This window comes from Symphodus melops (assembly GCF_947650265.1).
Source record: "Symphodus melops genome assembly, chromosome: 17".
Classification (NCBI taxonomy): Eukaryota; Metazoa; Chordata; class Actinopteri; order Labriformes; family Labridae; genus Symphodus; species Symphodus melops.
The window spans coordinates 11,311,426-11,328,110 of NC_136707.1; the positions used below are offsets into that span (position 1 = coordinate 11,311,426).

At 40.0% G+C, this 16,685-nt stretch overlaps 1 protein-coding gene across 1 annotated transcript in view; it reads left to right on the top strand.

Moving 5' to 3' along the window:
* The window catches only part of gadd45gip1 (growth arrest and DNA-damage-inducible, gamma interacting protein 1), a gene marked incomplete at its 5' end in the record, with an annotated part of 34,416 nt that extends 17,736 nt beyond the window's left edge, over nucleotides 1–16,680 (top strand). The window contains 3 exons of the mRNA XM_079366883.1: nucleotides 1,386–1,473; nucleotides 13,844–14,295; nucleotides 15,806–16,680. Coding sequence (XP_079223009.1) covers nucleotides 1,386–1,473; nucleotides 13,844–14,295; nucleotides 15,806–16,100 — 835 coding nt within the window. The 3' untranslated portion in view covers nucleotides 16,101–16,680. The remainder of the gene's footprint in view (nucleotides 1–1,385; nucleotides 1,474–13,843; nucleotides 14,296–15,805) is intronic.
* Between the last annotated feature and the right edge of the window lie 5 nt (nucleotides 16,681–16,685).

The window sequence follows — 16,685 nt, forward strand, 5'->3', positions numbered from 1 at the left end:
ACTAGAAACTGAGTTGTTCAGACTCCCTGATCAATATTTAGTGGATCTTTTCTTTCTCATTTGATTCAAGCGTAATGGTGTATGTTTGATTATTTCCATTCTCCAACTTGCCGTAAGACAAAGAAGGGGTTGTAAGAGCCTTGTGCTCGACCCCTGAGCCTTAAATGTTGGCATCGGTCTTAATACATTTGTCAGTTAAGTGAAATATTTTGTTCATTCCAGATTAAAACTAGAAAAATTCTGTGCATGCATCCCTTTTTTAAAACTAAACTAAACAGCAGTTATCCTTCAATGATCTTCATATACTTTTACATTAAAACTCATAGCCTTCTTTTAACTACAACAAAACAGAAAACATATTTTCTCTACACTACCTCCATTCAAAAACATACATAGTGTTAGTCTTTTTATTTTGTTACAGATTTGATGTGGTTTGAAAATCTTCATTTTGCAGACAGAACTGCATTCGAATGTTGAATGCATGCAGTGTTTATCGAAAGCCAAAGCAACTTTATCATGACATAAAACAGACAGAGACACTTCTTCACAGTCTGCACTTTGGCACCATTATGGAAACACGAATTTGACATATAAATAAAGGGAAACAAAAAGCAAGTTTCAAGTTTTTGCAAGTTGAATTACTGCCAGGGAGGAAAGAAAAACAGAATAGAAAATGTACGTTTCACAAAGGTCTTTTGCACTCGTCTAGAGCCCTTGTTATTCACATAAGAGGGCTCAAACACGTAAAAGCACCAGCAGCCTATAGTTCTGTGAAGGAGAGCGGGTTCAAACTGATCACAACTTATACATGCAGCCACCTGGAACAGACGTCCCAATGTGCCAAATACGTGCCATGTTTAGCCTGGGAAAGCCTGGTTACTCTGAGTGTGTGTGTGTGTGTGTGTGCGTGTGTGTGTGTGTGTAAGTGAGCGTGTGTTAGTGTGTGTGTCAGGTCTGTTACTGTGGGTCCTCTGCTGTTGTGCAGCATGTGGCCCACAGATTAACGCTTTAAATGAGACTCTCTCCTGTTCTGAATGCCCCCTCTGTTTGCTTACAAGACCCGGGTGAGACAGAGTGGAAGGATTTGAGAGAGGTTTTGTATGTCCTCCTGTTCAGAGGGGGGCATCCTTTTATGAGTGAAATGCTAAGGGAGAGGATGGTGACAAAGGGTTAAAACCTGAGAGTGTCTTTTTTGGCAATATTTGCAGAATTGGCTTTTTTTTTTTTTTTAAAGACATGTGGAAAACGGCTCCAAACAGATTTTAGCGTAAGACAGGTGCCAGCTTTGCCATCTGCTTTCAGTTTTACCTCCCTGTCTGTCTGCTCTCAACCAATCCAGACCGCTCTCATCGATCTCTCTCTCTCGCTCTCTTTTTTCTTTTCAGATCACTTTCATACCCTCTCGATCAGGCTCTGGCACACCTTTTGGGTAGCAGGAAGACATTAAAAGTGGGGAAAATTCACTCACTTAAGGTACGACATCTTTGGAATATATTTGGTATTAAATGTGTAAAAACATGCATTTACTTACTGGGCATAAGGGACCATGTGTAAATGATTAGGTAAGGAAAGAGGGGGACTTATCTTTTCTTCCTTTGATGAAAGGGAAAGAATTCTCCTAATTTTGGCAGAGTTTTGTCAAGCTCAGATTTTTGGTATATATTTTTTGTTCACCTGCATAAGTCTTGTAAGGAATTACAGATTTTCACCCATGGGGAATGGATGGGTTAAATAAACAAGTCTTTTACCAAAATCACTTGCTTACATTATGTGATCTGTGCCTATTATTTAACTAAGTGAACACTTAATCTTATGCAAACCTCAATGTTTTGTTTTCGTGGTTGTCTTAACCTAAACAAGATCCTTTCCTGCAAAAATCCTGACCTAACTGCATCAGTTTCAGAACTTTTAGCATTTTGCTTGGTATAGGTAGCACTGCTTCGATCTATCAAAGAACACTCTTGTGTTTAGTATCAGAGGGTATAGCAACAAATTCAAATTCATTTTGGTCTGATTAACTTGTTGTGTCTTGAGACACACAAAAGGGGATTTTTTTTGTGTGGATTCAAAACAAAGTGTAATAACTTACACAAGTGCCCTACATTTAATAAAGTGACATATTAGATGAAGGTCGTCGCCCTGCTCATCAATCGCTTTCATTCAGTCCCTTATTCAGAGAGCCATCAGACGTAGCAGGTACATATTCTGGTTATTAAACCTACAGTGACAAAGCAATTAATGACCGAATGGCTTTGCATTAAAAGTAGCTGACCAACAGCACATATGATATTTGTTGTATTTGAGAATATATTTTATTTACAAATCAGATGTCGTTGAAGAACTTGAAAAATGTGGAATTTTCAGAGACCCACTTCGTCTTCGAGGTCCATAGCTTACCTCCCTAATTATTAAAACTAATCCTATTAAACAATTATTTTGCAAACGTCTGTTTTTCTTTATGTTCTTCTAGTTTGTTTTTTTCTCTTACTGAATCATGTATAAATAAATCACAATCAGTTAATTTAATGGTTTGCACTTTTTTTACATGATTATTTAATTGATTTTTGTTGTTGAAATATAAATTTGATTCTACATAAAGTGGGGGCTTTGCCAACTGTCTTGAGGGCCTTGATGAACAAACACGAGCATCAGCAGAGTACGAAACAAGAGTTTCAGAGAAAAAGCAGCAGTTGCCAGATGTGAAAACTCTGAGACTTGTTGTCCCACCTACTCGAATAAAATATATTGTAAGCATGTTCTTTAAACTCTACATTCTCACTTCCTGGAGAAAAGGGGGTTTAATTTTAGCACAAGCATGTTTCGTTTTTTGGAAGAGATGCAACTTCTTTTGAAAAATATCAACTTTAATGGCCAGCTAGATGACTTATGAAAATACATAAAAGTGAAAACACATTTTTGGCAGCTTTCCCTGCCGCTTCCCTGCGAGAAAGGGGGCCAAGCCTCATTTAAAGTGCGGCGCCTGAGCCGTGTCGCTCGGTTCACAAATGTGAGGCTTTAACCTGGTGGTTTTCTTCCTGGAATGGGGCCGCTGCTAATGAGCCCATTAGGACAAAGGTGAGTTCTAAATTAGCAGAAAGAAGAGTAAACAAGCCAGGTGACAACTTGCAAATAAGCAAACATTAAGTATCCTAAATGGAGACTCATACAAACCCGCCAGGAAGAAAACCAGTGGCTGTCAGAGTTGTAAAGAGTTGTTGAGGCTAGACTTTTTGTTTTGGAGACTCTTATGGCGTGCAGGTGCTCTTTACAAAGGCAGCTCTCTCTGTCGGACACTTTTTGGCCGGTGTTGAATGTTGGGCTCCCAGTGTGTTTGTTTGGGTTCTGTTTTGTATGCTCAGTGTCTATGCCTGCTTGATACCTATTCCTCTTTTCTTCTGTTATTCAAGTGTACATTTTCTCAGAGAGCGTTTGAAAGGCTTTCCGTATCATATAACCTGCTCACAAAGATTGTAGGTCAGATTTTCCATCCAGGAAAAGGAAAAAGAAAAGAAAGAAAAGGAGACTTTCAGAGATTCAATTTTGCAAACCTTTACAAGGCCAACTAGAAAGAGTTGCAACAGTTCATTGCTGCACTGATTTCATGGCTCATTCTCTGGACACTTCTTGTCCTGAACAATCTGGTGAGTTAAGATCACAATTCAATAGGTTTTCAGCTCACACTAAATTGGAATCCTGTCTGTAATTTTGGCCCGCAGTCTTTTATCCTGCGTGTGAGGACTCATCAGTGTGTCAGATGGAGCGTGTAGTGCCAGGCAGCCAGGCAGTGGCGGTGCCACTCTGTGTGGTCAGGGCACACTGTGTCCTCTCAGCTGCTGTTTCGAATTCACAACTAACTCGACAGCAGCATCCTAGCTCATTCACTGCAGCAGATGGTAGCGAGCTTGGTGTTCGTGTGTGCGTGTGTTTGCCCATTTCTTTTGGAGAGGCAGCTGTGGGAGGCGAAGCTTTGCCCGCTGCTGCGTCCAGCTTTCATATGGAAACAACAAAGAGGAGGACAATTGAAATAAAACCAGGAAAGGGAAAGATCAGAGAATCTCTAAAAAGGATGCTCCCAGACAAAGCTTCCTCTAAAAAAAAAATCCTATATCACACCATATCATCCAGAGAGAATGCGGCTAGTTTCATCGGAGAGTAATCTTTGAGATTATAACCCTGCATGGTGGACAATGAGCATATTGTTGCGATCTTGATGCCGTAATCCAGCTCAGAATCATATGCAATAGACAGTAACACTCTTGAGAGAGCTGCGGTGGTGAATAATATACTGTCCGCTCTTAGCACAGTTAATCCATCTGCCCCCAGATCTGAAAATATCTCAAATAGGATCAATTCTGATTCAGCATATTAAAATATTATCTGTCATTTTTCCTCCATATTTATTTACTGTAAAGTCAAACATGGGACAACACAAAAGGGCAACAGCAGGGTGAAGTCTCCTGTAGTTTAATGTGAACATCAATTTTGGTTATAACCTTGGGTGCAAAAAAAAAGGGGGGATTGATTCAAAATGAGGATGGGGACAGCCATCTGTTTTGCAGTATATCAGAGAGAAGAAAGGAGGATGAAGGCTGGAGGAGACTAGCAGGGTGGCTTGAAGTCAGGCTGAGTTTGAGTTCCAAGGAGTAAATTAATCTAATGAAGCCATTGTTAATGCATTTTTTTTATTTCATTGGCCAGGGTAGGAATGTCTGATTGACATTTTTAAAAATTATTTTAAAAAATGTTTCTCCACTCAAACAGACACAGGGCAAAAAAAAGGGAAGATGTTAAGGTTGTTTGGGGCAAAAAAAGGTAAATGTCACAATAAACTAGTAGTTGTCCTATATTATCTCGTGGTAGCTAACAGGATTTATCTCCAGGGCTTCGCCTGACAGGTTGATAAATGCCCTAAATACTTTGGTCACTTGAATATCGTAGTAAATAATAAAAGAAACCTCTCTGAACTGCCTCAGTGAGTCATAAAAATGTTAAATGTTGAAAAAGGCATGCACTAAAAGTTGAAAATAAAAAAAGACAAAAAACAGAAATAAAACAACTTTCCTGCCACAAATTACGCTGGAATAAACATCAGTAAAAAGACGGGGAAATGTTTCTCATTAAAAAAATTTATTAACTGCTGGATTTTATTATCCTTGATATCAGGGGGTAGTGTAGCAGCCTCAGCACCCCTGCTTCCTGTGTTCTCTGAGCTGAGGCTCATAAAGAAATCACAGACTCAGGCCAAATTGTCTGAGAGTTAGCAGATGAGATGTCCTGCTAGTCAGACAAGCTGGACAGCCGTATGACGTTGCCTGAGGAGGAATCCTACTATTTAATGCTCCTCTGCAACCCAGCTGATTCTCCACAACGGCATCCGGTCTAATAGGTTTTGTTCTGAGGAATCACTCCGGGTTTCCTTAATGGAAATGCCAAACATACTGCTCTAACATTGGGTGACAAGGGCACCTTGGGTTTGCAGATGTTCATGCAGATGACAGATGGCGCCAGCGTAGCTAAGGGAGCAACGGGAAAGATGTCTGCGCCAGGCTGGTTACACATGCGAACCCCACCCTACTACATCCCCTCTCTACTGCAGGGTCCAAAAATCTCCTAAATGAGGGTTGCATCACTGTATTAAGGCGTATGTGCCTGCGTATCAATATCTACATGAATCATTGTGTGCACATGCAGTGACTTAGCACCTCTTGCATCACTACAGAACATGTGTCGTATGAGTCTGGATCATGGCGGTGTTACAGGTTTAATCAGGTGGCAGACTGGATTGAACTACTTTAGGATGAGGTTGTCACAGAGAATTACTGAGGGCAAATCATAGACTGTATTAAATATGGACGTAGTCTCAGTGATGTCAACCGCTGATTACTGAAGGGCAGTTTTGAAGGCTAATGACGAATCAAAAATGCAAGATTGAAAATGCTGTTTAAACTGTCAACTTCTTAACAGCCAAAAAGCTGGAGAAGATGCGGGCCTTTAATCTTCTGACAGACAGCAACAACACAACCAAAATTGCTTTTTGTACAGGCTGTTAAGACGGATTTTTATAAGCGTCGATGGGACTTTGGAGGGCTGTTGCAGCTAGCCTCAAGTGGATTCTTGAGGGAGTTGCAGTTTTTTTATGTTGGCTTAATTTTTCAACGCCATACGATGCCACTTGGACAAAATTGACCCTTGTTTAAATTCCCCTTATTAGCGAAGAACTGTCTGCTCATGCTGTTTTGATGGGCCATCAGAATAAAGTTGACTTGACTTATTGTTGATAGCCATGCCTGTAAAGCCTTTCTTTCTTTTTAGCAGTTTTTAATGGTTTAACATTTAAGCTGAAAATATGTGCTAAACATTGGGTCTTTCTTTTTAGAAATAGTAGTACTAAAGTAAAAGTCAAATCTTACACAGGCTCACATCAGTTTTGCCTGCCAAATCAATCATGCCATTGAAGTATTTTATCTGCCTGGGCTAGCTACCCAATCAAGAGTCTTGAAATGTGGTTTCTATATGTGTCCAAAGCAAAAAGCCTAAAATGATTGTTAGGTGTACATCACAGACAATTGCTAAAACATGTTTGACCAAGATCTCACAATGAGTGACACAAGCTTGACCAGAACCTTACAGCCACTGGCAAAGTATTCTAAACTGTATTCATTAAATTCTGATCGAAGGACAGCCCACAAAGTATTTATGTACTTCTCTATAAGGCATGAATGAGGAAGACAGTTGGCTCCAAACAAATATATATTAAAAAAAAGTATAACTCTGCTGCTATGAAGTTGATCTCTTACACATGTATGTATTACAAAACAAAGGAATTACTCTTAGATTGTTGAGAAGTAAAAGATATCCACAAATGTATCAAGATGAATGAATCCATGAAAATACGTAGTAACAACGATACTTTGAGCTTTTTGTTCTTCTTCAGCTGCTTCTCTTTAATTATATCTTTACTTTTTCACTTTACGGTTCGAAAAAAATATATTCAGAGTTAACAAAGTCCAGGTCAAGTTTGTTGGGTTATCTTATATAAACATTGTCCCCACAAAAAAAAAGCCACATAGATTCTGACATTAAAAGTAACATCTTATGCATAATTATAAATTTTCAGAGCAGTGTTTTTCTTATTCATCTGGGTTTTTTAAACATTATTTCATTGTGTTACTCTTTAGGTTTGGCAATTGTGTTAGCTATTTAAAATGTTCTATAGTGATTAGGCCTACTTGCTTATTACTGATCCTTTTCCAAACTTAAAAAAAAAAAAATGTATGCAAGGCATACAATTCTCAATTCATGCTGCCATAGAGTGTACAGATATGAAAATTGTGTAAATATGAGATATTCTTTTGTACTATCTGGATATATTTGAAAATATGAAAAGCTGAGGTTATTTCAGTAAAGCATATATGAACTGAATTTAAAGTTTGACATTACTCTTAAACTCAAGGTAAAAATCTCTAAATATAGCCTCTTTGCTGCTAACAAGACATGAAAGTCAAGGTGTGTAGCAGTTCTTCCATATTATCCCTACTGCTATGTGGTCACTACTCTGTAATTTGGCAGCAAGAAAGCATATTCAATGCTTATGTGAGAACACTATATGGAGCTCAATGGCATTTTACAACAATGCCAACAAGAAGTGCAAACATCAAAGAGGACTGTTGACCATGTATTAACACTTATATTAAGACTGTATCAATGCCTAGTGATTGGGTTGTTTGAAGACAACGGGCAGAATGAACCATTCAGTGTAAAATTCTGACTCGGATGAGAGCTCCAACACTAGAGCATTATTATAATTTGGAATAATTTCTCACTTCACACTCAATAAAGATCAATCAGTAAAAAGAGGAATTTGAATAAAACATCGGCTCTTCACACAGACAGATTACGAGCCCTGGAACCCCAGGATGCTGCAGAGAAGAAGAGGATGGCTGTGAACAGGTAGAGCTCATAATTACCTCCATTCATCTTAACTGGACCCCGGCACAGTTTTATGAAGGTGCATCTGAGTGCAGGCCTGGCTTTGATGAATCTCCCCTTAAATTAGCAGTCACTGGTGAATCGAGAGTTTCCATCACTCCGTCTGCTACAATCCATCATCTCATTAGGACCCTAAGTTGAGCTGCACATGGTGTGAGGACTCCCAAAGAAAAGGGAGAAACTACGAGCTCCATCATAACTAAAAATGTTGTCGATGATGTTGTTGCTTACAAATCTGTCATTATTGGCCATATTTTGTTTTTTATAAAGCTCAATCTGTTCAATTCCCAAGGCTGTTTTGTGATTTATAGGACAGTAATGTATCAGGGGCAGAGAGTGGCACAGTTGCTTGCTATCACGGGAATCCAGAGTCATTTCAGAGCAGGAACTAATGCCAAATTCTTACAGTATGTGAAGGCAGTGTGTAAATGTATGTTTGTCTTTAGATGGTTACATCATGAACGTTAGATATAAAGATTTGTAATACAAGATTATTTAAGAAAAATGTTACAGCCATTATGTGTCAGAAAATGAAGAGGGAGACCCAGCTCTCCATTTTTTCCCTGCACTCTTTGCTGCAAAGTGAGCGGAAATAAAAGCTCTCTGATGGTTTCGCTGCTCCCCTCCCCTTGTCCCTCCATCACCCAGGTGGGTGAGTCTTTCTTGAAGCCACAGCCATTGCTACAGTTTTCCACAGAGTGGAGAAAGCTGCAGGACACCCCCAACCCCCATTTCACCCCAAACCCCCCATCGTGCACGGAACGCATCACTAACTGGACCTCCATGTGGTGCATCCATTACTGTAAAACACTCCGCTGCTCCCTGCTAAAGGTTTACCATCCTTCTACCCAATCCCTCGCACACACATCAGCCCCCTCCAACTTCAAAACAGCACCACCATCCCAGGCGCCCCCCAACATAAGACCGCTTACGCTGGCAGTTCTGAATTGGGCCAAGTCCAAGTTTAACATTAGCGAAGGGCTGTTGGGGTGTTTAAAAAGCAGCCTGCAGAGAGCTGGTCCACAAAATATTCTGCATACATCCTTATTGTTTGTTTTGAGCACGATGGCCTTTTTGGAACCACTAATTGAGTAGCAGTACCACAAGTCTGACGAGAATCCTATAATTTCTATGGGAAACTTTCCTCCATGTTACAAAGTACAGCTAGCTACCTCCAGATTATTTATTTCAGTGTGATGTTCATGCTGAAATCTGTAATTTATCACCAGCACAGCAGGGACTCCTCTCACCAAGGAGGCTGTTTTCTCTCCGTTTTTCTCTTCTTTACTTTGTGCAGTAAGGCTGCAGTCTGATGTCATTACCAGGAAAAGGAGATATTTTGGGGCTTAGCTCTCTTTTATTTGGATTTTGTCCTCATCCCCTGTTCTGGGGAAATGCTGACAAATCTAATTCTCAGTGCCAACAATTCTAAGTAAAACCCTGTCATTGTTTAAGGCCGACAAAAGAGTGGTTCATTTAGACTCAATTCATTATGATTTCTCCTTTGTGTCAACAAATAGTCACACTGGCTTGGCAAATTACTACACCAAACCTTGGCCGTGGGTGCAAGTTTAGTGTGTGTGTGTGTGTGTGTGTGTGTGTGTGTGTGTGTGTGTGTGTGTGTGTGTGTGTGTGTGTGTGTGTGTGTGTGTGTGTCTTAGAGAGAGAGTTGTCATGTAAATTATCATTTACGAAAAAAAGGTTTCCTGTCACAATCACTTTAAAACAAAGTTTTAAGTAAAGTTAATGACCAAATTTACAGGTAAATTTACCTTTTCAAGCAAAGATTGGCATTATTGCGAACATTTAAAAAAAATCATATTTCATGAAATCTAAGGAATATAATATAAATCATAACAAAGAAAATATGATGTCAAACTTTCTCAAATGCCACAAAATGTTTTAATTTTCCATCACATTCACAAGGTTTCAACCAGAGGTGGTTTTCAGGGGCAAAATTATCCACGGAAGAAGACCTCTGGTCAAAAAGTTTGTGAGTGCAATGAAATAAATCTTAATCTGCTGCTTTTGCACTAGCCTGTACCTGCATGATGTGTGAACAACCCAAGCAGCAATCTCTGGTCTTGAAACATAAAGCCAACGTGGAAGTGCAAGTGTCTCCTTAAGGCTGGCTCCAGGGACAATCAACAAAATAGGTCTTATAAGTTATTGTCATCATGGGCACACATTATACAAAAGGAAGAATTTTATGAAAACGGCGCATAGCTGACCGATGATTGACAGGTGAGCGCAATGTAACAGATCATCAAGAGGCTTAAAACCTGCCTCAGCCCCAGCTGACAGCCTGTCGTTTGGTTGATGGAAAGTTATGTCAGGTATATGCTGCTGACAGTGCTGAGCCTACGGAGCCCCCCTGCCATAACAAATAGCTGACGTCACTCAGACTTCGTCCATTAATATTTACATTAATATCTACATGGCATAACCAACTCCTTTGTTTAAGCATCATCTTTAAAACCATCATCTTTAAAAGTAAAAAAAAAACTACAAGTTTCTACACCCAAAACATATTGTAAAAGTACTACATTGTAAAGTGAACACGTTTCCAAAAAGCTCTGTTAAAAGCTCATTCTTTTAAAATTGTGACGCTTTACTTCCCAGAGATCACAAACGCAACATGAACAGCTGACTGTGTGGATGCCAAACTTTTGCAACAGCAGTTCAACCTTAGGCATTATTTTCCCCAACCATATAAAATTGGTTTTGAATCCGATTCCGAAATTCCACCACTTCGTCTAAAACTAATTTTGGACAATGAGATAGGATAAGATAATCATTTTAGTCATTTTGCAAACAGGGAAATTTACAGTGTTACAGCAGAAAAACAGGATAGCAGAAGAAAATCACACAGTGCAAAATTAAATTAGATAAAAATGTAAAAAAAAAAAAAGTATCAAAAAATAGTTAAAAAGAGCCAGTAATTTAACGATTTAAGTCTGTATAAACTGTATGAACACTATCATGCACACAGTGTATATAAGGATGAACATGTTACTGCACAAATAGTCCCATAAATAAAATATCAAATTAAAACAAAAATACAAATAAGATCAGTTGGCGATGACATTATTACAGCACAATAGGTAGGAATGAATTGTCTGCTTTGTGGGTGTGTTTTGCGATGGACTGGGAGCAGGCTTGATTAAACAGTCTGACTGCAGCAGGAAGGGAAGGACCTGCGGTATCTCTCCTTCAGACGCCATGGGTGACGAAGCCTGTCACTGAAGGAGCTGCCCAGTGCTGTTACAGTACCATGCAGGGGGTGGGAGACGTTCTCTATCAGGGATGGTAGCTTTTTCATCATCATCCCACCACTTCAACAGGGTCCAGGGGGTAGCCCAGAACAGAGCTGGCCTTCTTCACCAGTTTGTTCAGTCTGTTCCTGTTTGCAGCCGTAGTGCTGCTTCTCCAGCAGACCAGTCCGTAAAGGATAGCTGATGCCACCACTGAGTCATAAAACTCTCCTCAGCAGGTGAAGTCTGCTCGGGCCTTTCTTATAGAGAGCCTGTGTGTTATCAGTCCAGTCCAGCTTATTGTTCAGGTGAACACCCAGGTACTTATAAGAGTCCACTATCTCAATGTCCTTTCCCTGAATGTTCACTGGTGTGGGGGAAGTGGGTCTCTGCCTTCGAAAGTCCACCACCAGCTCTTTGATTTTACCCGCTTTGATCTGGAGGCAGTTCCGCTGGCACCAGTCCACAAAGTCCAGGTTGAGTTCTCCCCCTCGTCCCCATTGGTGATGAGGCCGAGAATAACAGAGTCATCAGAGAACTTCTGCAGGTGACAGTTGGTCGTGTTCTGGGAGAAGTCTGCAGTGTACAGGGTGAAAAGGAAGGGAGCCAAGACGGTCCCCTGTGGGGCCCCTGTACTGCAGATAACCAGGTCAGTCCCGTGTCCTTACAAACTGTGGCCGGTTGGTCAGGTAATCCAGAAGCCACAAAGTGAAGTGCAGGTTGACTCCTGTGTGTTGCCGCTTGTCTTGTTTTTGAGAGGCACCTGGACTATTTGGATTTATGTTTGCAACACTTGAGTTTAAAACCAGCACAACCCAAAAAAACATCTTCTATAAGACAAGGATGTGTTATAGTGACCAGATGTGGTCTTGCAGATCTAACAATCACTGGTGGCTAAAATGTTGCTCTTTTAAATCTCTCACTCCGAACTTTGAATCACGACAACTGGTATTTCTCTCAGCAAATAACAAAAATCCATCTCATGTTCAATAACTGATGCAATTTTAAGAGGGAAAAATAGTCATAATTCAGGTGAGCATGTCCTACATAACTTCCCAAAACATGTATGAATATAGCACCATCCCTCCCACTCACACTCTCACTCAGAAATAGACCTGTCATCTTGCCACCATGCCCCTTATCGTCTAACTGCTAACAAGCCTATTTGCCTGTGACTGACGTTGATGTGATCCCTAAAGCCCTCAGCTTGGCATCCTATCGCTCCTAAGCCAAATTAAGCCTCTGTCATGCCCACCCCCACCTCCAGCCTAGTATACCCCCGCCATGGGAACCTTAAATCTTTAATGACGATGGAGAGCTACGCATGCTCCCACCACACAAAAGCGGTGACATCTGTGAATGTAAGTGCTGCACTTACAGAGCAACACCATTTGTTCCATCTATCTCCGCTTCTTGAAAAGAAATCAAAAATAAAACTTGAGGGATAGTGGCCTCTGCTATATAAAGACGGAGGGTAACAAAGATCCTCTCTTCTAAAGGAGGTTTATTTTCCTGCCCAGTGGTCCTTAAATGTTCAAAGAAGGTGTTAAAAGAGTCTCAACTCCCCTTCTCGCTCTGATGCTCTGGCTACAGCCCACCTGCTCACAGCTACTTCCAAGTCAGTTGGGATGTTTAGTGGAAAACAACACCGCAACATGTTCTTAAAAGTAAATGAGAGTGCCTCTGTGAGGGATTTTACTTGCGTGATCTTTTGATATATAGTTAGCCTTTTTCAGTAACAGTAAACTGAACCTCTGGTTTAAATTTTGAGAAACTGTTAAATGAAAAGATCTGAAACTGATGTAATACAGTTCACAAATCCACACGGACATTTAACCTCCCCCAACAAAAAAACTCCCCAATAATAATTGACATAAATGTCACATCACAGATATTTTTTGTATAGTACTAACTAACTCAATGTTTTTTTTCTGCTTTTTTCAGTGTTGGGGAGTAGTCCACTGCACACATTTAAATGTGTAGTTTCCAGCGGTTTACTTCAAATTAAACTATATTTTCAGATTTACAGCAATTTCATAATCTCTTTTATTTTTTATTTGTAGGATATCCTGGCCTCAGGAAACTACCACCATTTCGATTTTTTCATTTAAACTCACCATTACTTTTTAAAGTGTATGAACCCCTTCACTCTTATAATAATCAGATTGGTACTTCTAGTTCAGAGAAAGTGTTTAATGTCAATTTAGAAGTAATCCTGTTTTGGGAAAGACCTTTATCTGGAAAAAAGTTGTTGGCTTTGCGGTCATTCAATTTTTCTGTTTTATGAAAAGCTGGTTTAAAAAACAACAACTTTGAAAACCCTAAATTGGCTTTATTTGAGACATTTCAATTACTAATAAAAATAACAATAGCTTGACTTGATGAAGCACATGTAAAGGGAAATGACACTAGGTCTGACTAAATAACACAAAGAATCAATTAGTAAATAAGATCATGAATTGCCTTTTTGTCATGAATTGTGATATGTAAATGCATGTTTTTGCTTATGAAGTTACACGGGCTTGCTACCTTTAACTTAAACCATTTCCAAATAAAGGCTTATTTACAAGAAGAAATGAAAGACTTACTGTGTTGTTCAGGCACTGTGGTGGTCACCTCTTTCATGGGGTCCTTCATCTGGAAGAAGAAAGATGGCGGCCTCCATGTTGTGCAGGAGGACGGCGGTGTTATGTCGAAACTTACAGAGGATTTCATCTTCAAAAACTGTACTTTCTGCGAATTGTCAAAGTGGGTTTCTTCTGCAGACAGCATCATATAACCCAAAGCCTTTAAAGTTGAACATCAGTCTGCCATATATCCCAGACAAAGACAGTGAGAAAACCCCGGAATGGCAGAAGACGGCACGCTACGACAAGAAGCTGTTCGGTCGGTACGGCTCAGCTTCGGGCATCGACCCCGCCTCGCTGTGGCCCAGCCGGGAGCAGCTAGACAAGATCATCGAGGAAGAAAAACAATGGCATCCTACGTTAGAGGTAATGCTGAAGAATATCGCCGACAAAGAAAAGGAAGAAACCGAAAAACGGCTGGCAAAGTAAGTAAAGTTCAAGCTACCAAAGCTAACGCTAGTGTGCTGATTATCGGACAGTTGACACTAGCGGTATGTCTTGCATTACATGGACCGATATTAATGGTTAAAAATAATAACAGGCTTAAAACATAAGCTAAGCCATCTGCGACATTTTACTTCTCCACTTGATAAATGTAGAAAAGGTGCATTCAAACAAATCACATTACAGATCAGAGGTATAAAATTTAGCCAGATAGAATAAAGAGAACAATGTAATCTAAATCCAGTCTAATCAAAACTGAGGATTTAGTCATTGATTTTAGACTGGGAAAGCAACCACATTCTCCCATTATCATAAACTGCGAGCTAGTTGAGATGGCGAGGAGTTTTTAATTTCTTGGTGTCAATATTTCAGATGACTTCAGCTGGGACTTTAACACTAGTAACATCGTTAAAAAGTCTCAACAGCATCTTTCCTTCTTAAGAAAATGAATGGAATTCACCTTAAACGAACACATCCTGCCCAACTTTTACAGCAGTGTTATGAAAGCATCATCACTGTCTTGTTTGAGAATCTCACTGTGCAAGAGAAAACATAGTTAAACGAAGTTGTTTGTCGTGCAGGTAGGATGATTGGTGTGAGCCTGTCAGGTCTTTAAGATATTTAAAGGGATACTTCACCCATTTGCATGAAGCTTTGTATCATTAGAAACATGGTAGTAGTGTTGAATGGTCATGAATCCAGCCCTCATTTTGCCCTGAGACGAGAAAAATGTGTTTTTCTTTGCTTGAAAGTTTTCTTCATGTGATGCAAAACGCGTCATATTGCATCACATGAAGAAAACTTCCATAGACTCCTATCACGCGCCCTCAGCATCACCAGGGACGAAGGACCCCTCGGGTCATCCTGCTGCCTGACTTTTTATTCGTCTTCCCTTAGGCAGACGGTATTACTCCATTTAAATGCACTTCATCCCGTCATGCAAATATCTTTTTTTCCCCATGCGCTGTACGCAGCCTGAGCCAACGCGTTTGATCTACGGGAATGTTTCTCATGTGGCTCTACTGTCTCTGTTCTTTTCCTTATTTTTATTGTCTGTTCTGTCTTGTGTCTTTGTGTAGTTGTACCGTTTTAACTCTTGCAAATGCTTTCCAATGTGGTTTTATACTAAAAAATGGCAATAAACTGAACTGAACATGGTCTTAAAATAAGTTTTATATTTAAATAATTATCTAGGACAGTCATTGCACATTTGTTAAAAATCTGCCTGTTATTTTTACACCTTTCATCAGTTTATGAAGGACTGCTTCTATTGATGAACTAAGTTAATTGTTTGACATGGACTAAAGATTAGTGATTAAAGAAATGCACTAACACATAGGAGAGGTAAAGCCTTGGGTTAATCAGTAGTTGTAAGTTAACATGTTCGGAACAAACTGCAATCACTGATCTAGTGGTTGAAACAATGTATGGCTGTTGGTTCATGCAATCCTATTACATCTGTCACATAACTATTTTCCATTTTTATTGCAGAGAGAAACTCATAGCGGCAAACATGGCGAAAATGCCAAAGATGGTCGCTGACTGGCGGAGGGAGAAGAGTGAAAGCAAGAAAAAGTTAAAGGAAGAGAAAGCGCAACGTGCCAAGTTGCTGGCAGAGGCCAGGGAACGTTTTGGCTACGCATTGGACCCCCGAAGTCCAAAGTTCTTGGATATGGTTGCTGAAATAGAGAAGGAAAAGAAAAAGAAGCAGAAGCTAATGAAACGCAGACTAAAGGAGGAGCAGACAGCAGCTCCCGTCACACCTCCTGCTTCTGCCGCCTCCTAATACTGGACTGCATAGATCAGGGGTGCCCAATCCTGGTCCTCGAGGGCCACTATCCTGCATGTTTTAGATGTCTCCCTCAAATGATCAGGATCGTTATCAGGCTTCTGCAGAGCTTGATGATGAGATAATCATTTGAATCAGGTGTGTTGGAAGAGGGAGACATCTAAAACATGCAGGATAGTGGCCCTCGAGGACCAGGATTGGGCACCCCTGGATAGATTCAGATTTCTCTTGGGACTTGGTCGAACAGCAACAAAGACTGTGAAAGGTGTTTTGCACACACCAGTAAGGCAGTTCTTACACAGAATCTGACAAAATGATTGTGTCTGATAACATCTTTAATGACCGTAACCCAAGAAAAGTCCATCCTTGTTTTGTCCTTTGTAAAAATCCTTTATCCAGTCGCTTGTCTTGTTCAGCAGGCAAAAGTAAATTTTTCATATTTATTCAGCCAGTCCTGAGACAAATATATATTCTGTATTGTCTTTGTGTTTAGAGCAATAAATATTAAAAGATGACAAACCACAAAATGAAGTGAATTCTGATTGAATAAAAGGCAGAACTACACTGTGTGAATGTATATGG